The sequence below is a fragment of the Oreochromis aureus genome, linkage group 22, assembly GCF_013358895.1.
Source record: "Oreochromis aureus strain Israel breed Guangdong linkage group 22, ZZ_aureus, whole genome shotgun sequence".
Classification (NCBI taxonomy): Eukaryota; Metazoa; Chordata; class Actinopteri; order Cichliformes; family Cichlidae; genus Oreochromis; species Oreochromis aureus.
The window spans coordinates 14,102,336-14,116,802 of NC_052962.1; the positions used below are offsets into that span (position 1 = coordinate 14,102,336).

Genomic DNA, 14,467 nt, shown 5'->3' on the forward strand with positions numbered 1-14,467 from the left:
GTGCAAAATTCATGTTTGGATTGCAAATAAAAATCAATTCTCCCAGTTGGGATGGGTCAGGAACGGGGTTGCAACACAGGGGAAGGAGAGGCAAGGAGATGAAGCAATCTATTCCTGTTTTGTTGTGGGCCGGTTTGACTTGGCACCGTGAGGCTCTTTGAGTGGGATCAAATATTATTTCAACTCACTCCCCCAGGGGTGAGTCCGGGTCCCCGAACACAACCTGCTTTTATCTCAGGCCACTCTTCAAGGCTCCGAGCCTTACCTAGGAGAACAGAGGTGTGACAAGGAGGTAAAGTAGGGACTGAGGAATCTAGTGTACTAGTATGTTGTCTGTACGGTGGTGGTAGTATTTATGTAGTATATTTGCTTCAGCGGTAGCTTTGTTTGAAGAGAGCCATGCGTTCATTCCTGTATGAAAAGAAGAGAGATTTGCAAGCTATATAATGAAAAGATTAGCATGAAATTACATGCACACAAGCTCAAACAGCACATGCACTGTAATATAAGAAAGCATGCACACACAGTACAGAGTTGAAAAATGTCAGAATTCCAGGAGAAATGCTGCTTTTACGTTTTTTTATTCCTTTGTTTGAAAGCCCAGAAACCACATGGTGTTGAAATGATACATCAGCATGAACACAGTCATTAACTGACTATTTCACCTGTCTAGCGCAGCTGCTGTGGGCACTAACCTTAAAGATACCCTGTGGAGTTTATGAACACTAACAGCACTTTGGAGCAGTGCTTTGATTAGTGGTTCCCCATTTTGTGTGTATCTTTTGTGCTCATACAAAAATGAGCAAACACATCTATGATTATATATGGGCAGCTCCAATAAGACTTTAGTATGTTTATTAAAAATCCCTTTAAACGTAAAAAATTACAAAGAGTTTAAAGGGTAATTTAAACACAAAGTTTTACTGCATTTCTTTTATGTGGAGCAACAAAATACAGCATATGAGGCAAAAACAGAGTTTGGACAATTCACTGTTGTATCTCTCTCCTGAACACTCCTGCACACACTGATGATAGGCTGAACCATGATTTGCTCATCTGGATTCATCACTTCGTAAGACCTGTTGCCACTGATTTTTAGTCCAGCTGTTGGGTAATTTGGAATACCTTCCCATTCCCCTTCCTTGTTTTCTTGACAGTAATCCTTACACAGAGGCTAATTCTGATGAGGCTTCAGTGAACAGTAAATGGATCAACTGTAGGCCCAGATGCATCTGTCAGATCCTGTATCAGGTCTTTGGATATTTTATTTCCCTATTTCTTAACATGGCTTTCAGATATAGTTAAGCTGCTGTAGATAGCTTTTTTTAGGCCTGTCACTTCCTCTTTTGTCCTCCACTTGTCAAGTTTCCTAATGTTGTAAGGGCATAGCACACCATTCTGAGATATGCCAAGTTTCTGGCTCATTGTTCTTTGGGAATCACCTTGTTGGTGGAATAATATCATTTCCCCATCGGTGGCATTTTTAATAAATTTAACTAAAGAAATCAGAGGAAATTATTTGTTGCTAGTTACTAGCAAAGATGCTAAAGACACAAAGATACAGTTTAAATCTGGTTCTTTGCTAAGTAACTGTTATATGTAGAAAAAACACTGTTTCATCCCTTGAGTTATAGGTGCCTTTTTTATGGCTGAATGATTTACAGCTCAGTGTTACACAGCTTAAGAAACAAACAAAAACCATTCCTCTAAAAATGGTCAGGTATATTTAATGGACTGCTAATGATTGAAAAAGTAGCCAATGTTAGAAGAAAAACTGGAAGCCTGGAAACCTATTAATCAAATACAATAAAGTATAGCTCATTGAAACAAAATATAAGGAAATGAGGCTCAAAACTTTTACACAGATTTACTAAATACCCCTCACATTTTCCACATATATGTTCATATTTAGGCAATAAAAATGAGATATGTGCAAACTTGAGCATTGCCAGTTTATACTTAGACAAACCTAGCTTATCTGTTTAAGCTAAGCTAGCTTAAACTAGTGTATGAATAAATCTGACATTTTCTTGTCTTTCTAACAAAAGCAACCTATACACAGTTTGCATAAACATTAAGTTTCCCTTTTGAGAGTAATTCCTTAGCTCACAGTCCAACCGAAAAGACTTATATCACATTAGCTAGCAGAGCAACTATCTCCAACACACACACAGTAAGCGTGCTGAAAAGAATGACTTAAGTGCAGGCGGGAGGCATGGGGGAGGCTCATTTGGACTCCTCATGACTGACCGCGATTGGACAATTGGCATTCGAGAGGCTGGCATGGCTGTCTCATTACCCCTGTAACCAGAGGTGTGTGTGTGTGTGTGTGTGTGTGGGCACATCATGACTCCTCACCTTCCCATTCCTGTCAATGTATCTCCTACACCCTGTCCTCTGACAAACAACCTAGAGGTTTACAGCCACCTGCACAGCCCGTGTTCTTTTTTTGGCGTTCTGGCCTTTCGGTGCGACACGAGAGGGCTAAGGCGCCGTTAAAGATATAACAGGTCGCATGTGTTGCATTATTGGGTGTCTCGGCATGCAAGGGAGGCCGCGGTGGATTGCATTAGCCTAAGCTTGCCACTAAATTATGCCAGTGTTTCGAGAAGCCCTTGGCAGTGCGTGGAGAGGCAATTTATTCTGACTAAATGTAGGTTGCCGTGATATGTGAGGAGTGCTTTGTGGAGAGAGCTTGGTTGAGCCAAAAGAAGCTTCAATGAGTCCTTTACCTCAGCTCTGAATAAATCACCCTCAAAGTGTCAAAGACCACTTGTGTTTTATCCCAGTCTGTATGATGGAGACGGAAACACTCAATGGATTAGCATGGCTAGAATTTGGATGAGGGACAGCAAGGGCATCTCATATGGACAGCTATCTGAAACCATTGTGGAAATGCAATCTCAAAGGAGAAGTCTGGCAGTGCCATCAGTGCCGAAGAACCACGCCAAAACTGAAATGCTGGCATTACAAAGGATTCAGGGATCTGATCCATAACAGCACAGATGAGAATAAGCTGTGTAGTCAAACCTCATGAAAAGAGATGTCCAAGCAGGTTATTAGCAGCTTTAACTTGGTTTTAAGCTTTGGACAGCTGTGTTTATGCTGAAATTCATCAGCTTTGCCCCTATATCCTCAAGAAAACTTTCATGATTATTTTCAGCTTTGCTCAGTTTTCCTTATCAGGGCTTTTGTCCACTTTGGCCTTGTCCACTCTACCCTCTGTTCTAATCTGTCAGTCTGCTCCTTCCTCACTGTCCTCTCTGAGCAGCATGGCACCAGAGCCTGTGGGACAGAACCATCTGTCAGCCACAGAGGAGGGACAGCTAGACATGCTACCACCATTACAGCGATGGATTTCTACTGTTCCCTGTCTCAGGACGAAGACTCCTTCCTCGCATGCCAGGCACACTCTCTCTTTGTTGTAGAGCCAAAAATATGACATGTTATTCCACTCGCAGGTTCATTCTGCATACAGCATCCCCAAGTTACCTCACACTGTCACTTTGCCCAAATTTTTCAAAGTTCCAGAGATGTTCATTGTTTTACATCTCAAAAGTATTTGTTTTTGCTTGTTTTTTTACTTCGCTTGTCAGTCTTGGTCCTTTTGGACCCCATTCCCCCTCGCGCTCACTCAGAGTTTCTCAATGCAGAGCTAAAATAGCCCGAGGCTGTGTCCACCAGGGATATTTTTCTGTTTTTCACAGCCATTGTGTAAACATTCTTGTATAGATTATACCACTTGCCAAATGAAAAAAAAATATTAGTTAATCTTTGATTCCGAAAGCTTGGAAATTTCATTAAACGGGTAATACGAGAGGGACAAGATTTCCCTTAAGTAACCTGCAAATACTGAATCCACGTTGATCATGATGCGCTATGATACACAAACCACGGTTTAGTCCTCATTCAAAAAGTACAGAAACCGTGCAAACTTACTTAGTATTTACTTTTAAGGGAACAGTGTTGTATTTTGTATTTATTCATTTTGGGTTAAAAAAAAGTGCCAAGTGCAGGCTTTTGTTATTTGGTCTGCTGAAATTTAGAGTATAAGTTTTCAAGTATATTTTTTACATTTATGTGGATAGAATATGTGTGTAATATTCATTTTATTGTTGAGTAAAATTTGAGCAAGTGTTCAGTAAGAAATATCAAGTGAAACAAGATTTTGATCACAAGTTTATTTTGTTTTTCACAAAAACCAAAAAACTGCTGCTGTAATGTATATAACAAAGTCAATATAAATGTAATCAATTATACTGAAAAAGTACTGCATGTCAGCATGTTGTTGTCAGTCTGGAAACCTATTGTCACTTTAAATAGCTTTGTAGTGGCTGTAGCTCAGGAGGTAGAGCAGAGCATCTATAGACTGGAAGGTTGTTGCATCTGGAGTGTGAATGTTAGATAGAAAGCAACTTAAAGCATAGTGTGAATACAGCATGTTGTATAAAGTGCTTTGAGTGCTCCGGGAGAGTAGGAAAGCGCTTTACTGTTTACTTTCTATATGTTGCCAATACATACGACAACTGCAATAATCAGACTTTAAGTTTGAAAGCTTTTTGTCCAATAAATCCTTACGTTGTACTTGGTGAATGTAAGCCAAATTTTAATGGATTGTTAACATGACCCCGCTCTGCACCTCTAGAAAAGTTTTATCAGGATACATTCAAAAGGTATCATTTTTTTATGGACAGAATGATGCACATGCATGCAAACGCTACTTCAACCACAACCTCGTGGCCATGGTTTGAAAAACCAGTCTGTGTTTGTTTCTTTAGTTCAGAAATTGTTACAGTATGAAAATCAGCCAGAAACCAACCAGCACAGTGATCTTCTGAACAAGCCATCTTAGTTTACTAGCTTGCAAAGCTATTTCTGTCCTTGCTGACTCCATATCTACTCTCTAGGTACAATGTAGTATTTTGACAGAAGATGGGACGGGGCTAGCTAATTAGAATTCTAATTTTAGTAGATTTTTCTGCTACCCAGGTATGTTTAAAAACTTGTTATCAAAATGATTTGATAGTTTTATTTATTTTTGTAATGCTTATTGCTTCTTTAAAAGAGAATAATTATATTTTAGAATTAAAAATATCATTTATATTAAAGACCTTGTGCAATACTGATGGATTAACCATTATAGAAACATAAACAAATGATTGACGTAATTACCAGTACTTTTAATTTAAGGCAACTGTGGCATGAACTTTACACCGGATAGTGATCCAAAAAATGTGTTAAGCACTGTACATTGACATTTCTAACCTAGAAACTTGTTTGCCTTCATAAAACATTAGCTGATATTTGTGGAACATAACTCATGTGTTGGCTACATATATGTTTGCCTGTGTAACAGGTAGGATCATGCATTGTGTCAAAATACCACTACAGACCAAGATCCTCACATTGTCTGTTGGATTTTTTTGCAGTAATGATGACACTAGAACTATAGAAACATTTATGTCAGCGTGCACACAGTTCAGTAGCTGTCTAACCTAGCTTTCAGCATAGCCTTTGTGCCACTGCTCACCAAGCAGATGTAATGATAGTGCAGTTCTACCATTTCACAAATATCTTTGCCTCTCACTCCACTAGGCACATACAATATACATTTACATGAAGATGAAATAGTAATCAAAAAGAATAGTGTCTTAAAGTAATCAACACGCAGTTAAGTCAATTAAACGAGCTACATGTGTATTCTTCTTCTGGGCTGTATATTGTTTCAGGGCCTGGTTCATGATGCAAAGGAAGGCCCTACACCACCACCTCCTTCTGATAAAATCCACCTAATTAATATTGTTGTGCATTCTGCAGATGTCGCTTAGAGACAATAGCTTTTAAAAATAAATGATCTCTAAGTAAGTTCAAGTGCCTTTCAGCAGCATATTATGACTGCTAGTGAAGAGAGCAGATCATATTGTTTCCGTCTTTGAACAGTTCTTAAAGTATAAGTCAGGTTATAAATTAAATAGTTATCAGTTTTTAATATACGCTACCATGTACTTACCTGGTGAAACTTGACTGAGTATCAGTGCGTCACTTCCACTTTGCACAAATCGCAGCACAATCTAGAAACAGTTTCACTGCATGGAAGGGAAAAAAGCAGCCGCATCTAAAGCAGCTGTCAACCACAATGGTTATATTGAAATAGAAAAAGAACATCACAAGAAAAAAAAAAATCCCTACCTGGAAAAAAATGTATACATCAATAAATAAAAGGCACTGTTCTGTGCCATGCAGTTCAGAATCTTTCTTTCCAAATAAACCAATGACATAAAAGTAATGACAGTGCAGTGATATAAACCTTTTACAGTGCAGCTGTGTGTCAGCTCATTTTTGGCATTAAGTTTCACTGTATCCTCAGAAACCAATTAGTAATGCTATGCTGGAATCACAGCACATGGCAGTGACTGTCTCCTAAGGTAGCCTATGTGGTAATATGATGAAACACCAATTTAGTTTTATTCAGTGTTGCCATGTTGCTAGCTATATATGACAAAACTAGATGATCCTGTGAATGTGGGTATATTACATTTTTGGACATTGCCAATACTGTAACATCATCCTCTAAACGAACAACAAGACAAAAGGTGAACAGGAGGGCTTGTTTCCGAAGCTGTAGCCAAGACATCCGGGAGGAGGGGGGCTCACCATGTTTCTGCTGCTATTTTTGTTTGCCTCAGCTATATTAAACTTTCAGGACTTGCTGCACTGAGCACTAAAAGACCAAAAACACGCTAATCTCCGAGTGCCGTCAGGAACACGTACGTCTGGCTCTGACAGAGGTTCCTGCTGGACGTGGCCTGTGTCGAGTTGAAATTTGTCATATCTTCCTCCCGCCGATGTCTGTCCCCTCTTCACGTTTTTTCACTGTTATTTGTCAACAGAGTCTCTCCTTAGGTCACCAGTGACACACCAGCACTGCAACTTAATTACCCACAAACCTTTGGGAGAAATAACCAAGAAGTCCCTCTTATCACTGTGACTCTTCTGCCAGAGGTAATGTGAAAACTCCTTCCGTGCTTTTACTCTGTCACCATGCATTTCATCCTTGGGGCTAGCTTTTCTTCCTCATCTGACCTCTCTCTCATCCCTCTCCCTCCCTTGAGAAAGTTCCACTTGGTGGCCTTTCTCCGGGGTGACTGATGGCTCCTCTATGGGCAGACTCATCCAGACTTAATTACCCACAAGCCCCTCGGAGGGAAAATGCAGAGTGACCGAGGCATGCGCACTATGTCATCCCCTCTCCCCCTCTTGTTCCTTTACTCCAGCATCGCTGAGTGGACTGTTAAAGCCCATCCACTGTGTCCATTTTTCACTATGTTACATAACAAAACCGCTTTTGTTTTTTGGGCGGGTGTGGGGTGTGTGTGTGTGTGTGGGGGGGTTCTTCTTTGAAAGAGGATTGCGATTAGCATAAGTATTACTCAACGTTTATATATTTTTAATGAAATATTAATTTTGACTTCACATACCCCCCCCAGTTATTCCAGTTTAACCAAACTTCAAACCAGCAGAAATGTTCTTGTTACATTTTCAGACCAGCGGGGCCTCTGATTGGTCACAGTTAAGCTTCAGTGCTGCTGGCTAACAAACTTTGTCATGCCCAAACATCCAAAGTGGTATTATGAAAAAACAAAAACAACCCCAAAACACGGGATTGTACACTCCAAATCAAGACAGAGGCTACTTGTATTCTTCCGCAAATGCCCTTGATGCAGCTCACACCCACACACAACACACCGGGATCGATTTGAAAATTTATTTTTCATATAAAAAAGACACTATGAAAACATTAGAGGACTACTTTGTACAATCTTATGTATAAAAAGAACAAAAATGGAGAAAGGGATGAGTTTTCAGTAATAAACCAGCTGGAATGTTGGATGGTTGTAGCGGTCGGGTTAACACTGAAGCATCAGGGTGGAGGGCGAAGGTGAACATGGGGTGGGGGGGTTAAGTTGGCTTGAACATGGAGCTGAGTTGCAAATTTTCTCTCCTTAGTTTTGTACTTGTTTGTGTGGGTTGATTTTTGTAGGACTGACAGGAAGAAAAATTGAGATGGGTAGCGCATTCTGACCGGCATCTTCTCGTGTTTAAATATGCATCGCAGAAGAGGAAAACGTTGAAGTTTTGAAATGTTAAGACCCAAGATGAATATCTCAATCAGACAGGCAGCGTCTCACTTACCGTTTACTCCGAGAAGAAAACTTAAAAGCCATTCATCACCGCGTCTGAAGCTGTTCACGCCACAATAAACAAATCGGGCAGGGGGGCTGTATCAAAACGTCACATTGTGTGAAAATCAAACCTGACTATTTCTTTCCTGCTTGTGGGTTTCTGATGGGAAGGGGGGGGGGTCTAAAAATGATTGGTTTCTCATGGACTCACATGGGGGCCTGGCAGACAGTTGCTTTGTTCTGTTGGACACACTGTGCAGTAGATCTGCAAAAGCAGAGCCTCCTCACAGAAGGTCAGGTGAATGTGACCTTAGCTCGGCAACTTGGGATCAAACCTATCTCGCTCCTCTGAGAGAGGGCGAGCTGTAGGTTTGCTTATCGGCTGATTAACTTGAAAGGTTAGGAGGGCCGCGCTCTTGTCTCACCATCTGCGCTGTGCTGCTCTACTACCACATTAGGGATCTTTAAACAGATGGTTTGAGGGCTGCATTGGAAAATGTCAGGACAAATCGCCATCCCCGGATAATTACTGTTTTTGAGCGCTCCCCTTCCTCGGCATCTCTGCCTGCCTCTGGCTTTTTTGCTTTTTTGCTGTGTATATTTAGAACTTTCCTCCTCGGCTACCATTTTTCTTCGTTTCTTCACCCATAAACTGTCTCTATTTTTTTTCTATCCACACTGTTAGATTAATGGCAGCTGCTTTGAACATAGACAGAAAAGTTATGGAGCTATCTTTTGAATTCATCCTGCACTCTCTGACACTTTCTCTCTGCTGGTGTGTGGAGGACTGATGTGCTAATGTAGCAGCAGCAGAAAACTGGTCGTCCTCTTGTAACCGCTGAAGTACGGAGGTAGAATGTCAAGCAGAAAGCATCACCATCGGCTCCTCTTCAGTCTGACACCTTGTAGCCTTATAACCTGTGATTCTCTCCCCGTCTTTCTGCGAGCGGGGAATTACATATCTCTGCTGTGCTGCTAGACTTCATGCCTTCTAGGAGCACGACACTGAGTGGGCAGAGTGAGCAACAGAGGGGCGGCACTGTAAGCAAAGAAAGGCATGTTTGTAGAGCTCGTGATGAAGTCCTCGGATCGTGTGATGTCTCATTACTGGCTTCAAAATCCTCCTCAGGTCATTTGAAGCTAACAGAAGTTTTTTGACTGGGGGAAACTGATCAATTCTTCACTCTAAAGCAGCACATTTCTGAGGATCTCAAAAGCATTCCTTGCAGGCAGAAGCGTCTGAGATATTCTTCTTTTCTGGCTTTACTACGACTGGTGATGGTTGAAATGGAGTCAGATGTGTAAGTCTTATACTACTCTTCTCTTTAAGCAGCAGAGGGGAAAAGAAGGAGATGCACGAATCTGCATGATTCGCATCCTTTTTTGTTCCCTCTCTTGGGGGCAGTGGGCGGGGGATCTCGCGTGGTGCACATTATGTCAGAAAGCAAGCTCACATTTATGTGCTGTGTAACTGTTTACAGGAAATTAACAAAAATAGATATATAATAAGAATGAAAAAGCATCACAAGCACAAACCCAACCAAATTCTCCAAATGAATCGATTCTTTCTTCAACAATGAGACCATAGAACACAACTCGGTTGGTAGTTATTTGTTTCAGCCGTGTTATTGTTCTGTAGGGGAGGACATTTTTTTTTCTTTGGGAACCAAACCATAAAAAAATATACCGAGTGAAGGAATGTGATGTTAACACAAAGAGTGCGACAGGAACGGGTGACTAAAAGTGTTGAAATGAAACCTGAAAAACAGAAGAGAGGATGGCACATATCATCGAGAGGCTCTGTCCCCACCCTCCACCCCCACCCGCCCCCACATTCCCTGTCCGTTCAAATAAGAAAAAAAGAAAAGAAAAAGGGAATAGATAAAGACTGACCAATTTGATTCTCAAGGGGAAAAGCAAATTGAGACCAGGGTGCCTTGGAAGGGAGGAGGAGGAAGGGAGGCTACCCAAGTGTGAGAAACCTCGGTGAGATCTTTTCCCCTTGCTATAAAACAAATATCTCCCACCCCCACCCCCACCTCAAAGTCATGAAACAATTGAAAGAGGTTATCTTTTTTTATCTTCTCCAGAATAAAATCAAGACAATTTCTCTGAAATAAGTTTCTCATAGTTTTTTTTCTTTCTTCTTTTAAAGTTCATTTAAAAATCTTCTCTTTTTTAATCAGTCACAGACATGTCAAGCCCCTGTTCTTTCTTTTCAATAGTCTTTGCGAAAATATAGAGTAGAACAGTCTTCTTTCCATGTCTGTCCGCTGCAGCAGTAAACATACACTATGGGATCCGACAGAGCACATCGCAGGAGATGGGGAGGCGGGGAGTAGTAGAGAGTGTGTGTGAGTGTGTGTGATCCTTGCAGAGAACTCGTGTACCTATGTATAGCTTTTCAGTACTCCGGTGTCTCTGTGTGCATCTGCACCTCGGCACGGGAGAGCGTGTCTGTTTCAGTGGGTGTGTACGTCTGCGTGTCTTCACACTTCAGTCTGGAAGTCTCCCTCGGATGAGTCGGGGGTGTTAGCCGAGGACGAGTCCCAGTTTTTATTGTGCAGTTCCATCCGGTCCTTCTGCTCCCCGGGCACGATGGACAGCTCGGGGGTCATGGTCTTGAAGCTGTCCCAGGAGCTTTGGTCCTCTGGGGTTGACTTGTCCTAATGGAGAAGAGGGACAAAGAGAAGGGGCGGGACGACGGCCATGTTAGGAAAATTCTGAAAATGCTTTCACGCCGTCTGATGGAGAATTACATTTTAGAAGATAATAGTTTCCTCGTATCTTTTCCTAATTACACTTATCTGGCACTCATCTGCTTAGTTTAGTGTAAATAAAGAAAAGAGAAAAAAAAAAGGAGGAAAAGTAAGTTGATGACCAATGAGTGATAAGCAACATGCTTATCACTCATAAAAAGGACTACCCAGTGTAATTTGTGCAAAAACTAAAGTGTAAATGTAATTTCACGAGATAGATGTTTTAGCAGAGCACACACAGCACCCTAGGAAGTTCGGTTTCATTTAACGACCAGAGCAATAATCGCGTTTCACGAGATATCAAAAGTGCAATATTTTTCAGCCTGTGTACCCGCTGTAGCTGTGGGTAACACAGTCGTCGTGTAAAATAAATGATCGCTACCAGCACAAGGGAGCGCTGACGTTTGGTTTTACCGGCAAATAAAACGATTTCGATAATTAGACTGAACTGTTGAGTTGTTTACCGTCCGTGTGATCTTCTAACCGCTCTCGTTCATTGCCAAGTTGGACTTGTAGCGATTACTCTTGGCCAGTACCAGTCACAGTCACCAAAATTCAAATGCTGGCATGCTATGCTTCTGCATATCACTGATGGATAGAATCTCACTGCTTGTTCCATTTTTTTCTCTCTATTTTTTGATATATGTGTATATCAACACAATAACAGCTTCTGGGGCTTCCTGGTGACAGGATTTACATTTTTCGTACTTTTTTTCCTAAACTAACAAGCTCATGCCTTCTGCTTCTGGGTCTGTGGTGCTCTGTTTTTCTCTCGCTGCCAATTATAGCATATTGGCTTATCTGTACATCCGATGTCTGAATTTGGATTTATGATTGTGGGACTGAGATCTGAGCTCATAAATCTGGCTCTGATATTACATCACTGACCTTCAACAACTTCTCCCCCTGCCTTCATCTAGTCTTCATTCAGACTTTAAAGTAAAAAATACAGCAACAGAGATATATGACGAGTTTGCCAGTACAGTGTTAGATACACTCACCAGCCACTTTGTCAAGTACACCTGTTCAACTGCTCATGAACACAAATATCAAACCACACAATCACATGGCAGCTACTCAGCAATCCAACACCATGTCTGCATGCCTAAATGCTATTAAGATTTTCCTGCAAAACCATACTCAGGATTTACAGAAAACATTCCAAAAAGGAGAAAATATCCAGGAGCAAAAATGCCTTGTTGATACCAGAGGACACAGGTGAATGGTGAGGATCCTTTGAGCTGATAGGAAGGCAACAGTAACTCTCATAACTGCCCGTTACAAATGTGCAAAAGAGCCTTGCTGAATGCACAGCATGTTGTGCACCTTGATGCAGACGGGGATACAGCAGCAGAAGCTCACTCCTGTTAGCTAACAACAGGAAACCGAGGCTACAGTTTACGTGGAATCACCAAAATTGGACAACAGAAGATTGGAAAATCGTTGCCTAGTCTGAATCGTTGCTTTGTCAATTTCTGCTTCTGATATTTGGACGGTCGGGTCAGACTTTGGTGTAAACAGCATGAAAGCATGAATCCATACTGCCCTGTATCATCTCACTGATCGTGGTGTAATATTGGAGGGGATATTTCGCATCACTGAAACATCACAGTATATTTGAGTATAGTTGCTGACCATGTCAATCCCTTTATGAAAACAGTGTACTCATCTTCTGATGGCTGCATCCAGCAGGATAACGCACCAGGTCACAAAGCTCAGATCATCTCAAACTGGCTTCTTCAACATGACAGTGAGTTCATTGTAGTCACTGGCCTCCACAGTCAGCAGATCTCAATCAATTAGAGCATCTTTGGGATGTGGTTGAACAGTAGATTCACATCATTGGTGTGTGCCTGACAGAGCAGATCTGCAGCAACTGTGTGATGTTATCATGTCAATATGGACCAAAATCTCTGAGGAATGTTTCCAGCACCTTGTTGAATCTATGCCATGAAGAATTAAGGCAGTTCAGTAGGCAACGCAGTATGTGCAGTGTGTACCTAATAAAGTGTCTGGTGAGCATAAATAAAGAAAAAAATATGAATATAGGAATACCAAAATCAGGAAAATTAAAAAAATTTCCTGTAAAAACAATTCAATGGTAACATTTTATTTAGCCTGTGGGGAGTTTTGGAGACGGATACACGGCAACATTCACCCAATCATTTCTTAGCACTGCACTTACAGGGTTGTAACAGTGCACTAAATTAGCATTTCCATATGAACCTTGATTTCCAAGTTGTGATATGGGTAAGTTGCACAGATAAGAAAAAACAAAAACATTATTTTTCGTCCATTTCAAGTCTCACTGTAAAGGTTCATGCACTGAAGGTTACATATTACCATCAACAGAAGACCGAGACATTTACTCTCAAGCAAAGATTAAGGAACGTGGGCAAGATTTCAGTAGTTACCTATCAAAAACGCTACTTCTGGTCTTTTATTTGCAGAAATGGCACACATCTTCTGTCTCCTAACTCTCTAAACCAGAAATAAACTCACAAAAAGCATGAAAGCTTCTAAGCCCGGGGTCTGTGATGGAAGCGTGCGGCCTGCAGATGAGCCCACCATGCATGTAAAATACATGTCGGGGGATTAGCCAAAAAATGGAATTAGAGGAGGTGGCATTATTCATCAGATAAGGGCCATTATTCAAATTGGACTCGTTATCTCCCGGCAATCTCACACAGTGATTTCACAGACACAAACGGGGAAAGACACCAGGGATCGCTGGAACAAATCACTCTTGGTGGAGCAAAAACATACAAAGACAAAAGAACAAGGTGGACCACTTGTGATGCTTTCCACAGACACAATGAATCCAGCTGCTTTGTTTTTATTGAGCTGGAAATTCATCTTCTAAAATAATCATTCAGAAGATGAATATTTAAAGTATTTTTACTAGTCATCTTGAGAGTAGATGCCCGTCTGGACATATAAGAGAAGAGAGAGAGCGCTACCGTTTCTGTTCTTCATCGCCACCTCCCAGTAGCTCTCCTGCAGCTTCTCTCACTTTTTTTTTGTTTTCCACAATCTTACCTTTGCTTCATTTCAGAAACTCCTCTGAAGTACTCACATATAACTCATTTTGAGTTATTCACACCCTCAGTCCCTGTCTGTCACACACACACACACACACACACACACACACACACACACACACACACACACACACACACACACACGACTCATTGATCTGCAGTAGCACAGCACTCCCACCCCCCATCGCAGTGTGTGTTGATCGTCGCTGAGGCGCTAGGGGGCAATATCTGCCTGATTATCATTCTCCCTGCGTCACAGCTTGACAGTTGGTAAAATGAATACAAAAGGCATAATCTAGGAGCCAATTTGCATGCTAAATGCTGGCGAAGGAACATTTTGTAATGCAGGACTGTGGGTAATGCTGCAGTTAAGCCCAACTTTATCCCTGGGAGACTAGCCTAACGCGATTGTGCTGCTACTGCGTGTCTACCCCTTCCCGTTCACCATCTCCTCCTGACTCCGTTCCCTCCTTGCCCTCGAGCC

At 41.4% G+C, this 14,467-nt stretch overlaps 1 protein-coding gene across 1 annotated transcript in view; it reads right to left on the reverse strand.

Annotated features, from left to right (window-relative positions):
* Positions 1-10,025: 10,025 nt before the first annotated feature.
* The window catches only part of adgrb2 (adhesion G protein-coupled receptor B2), a 170,297-nt gene continuing 165,855 nt past the window's right edge, over positions 10,026-14,467 (reverse strand). The window contains exon 33 of the mRNA XM_039605297.1: positions 10,026-10,849. Coding sequence (XP_039461231.1) covers positions 10,673-10,849 — 177 coding nt within the window. The 3' untranslated portion in view covers positions 10,026-10,672. The remainder of the gene's footprint in view (positions 10,850-14,467) is intronic.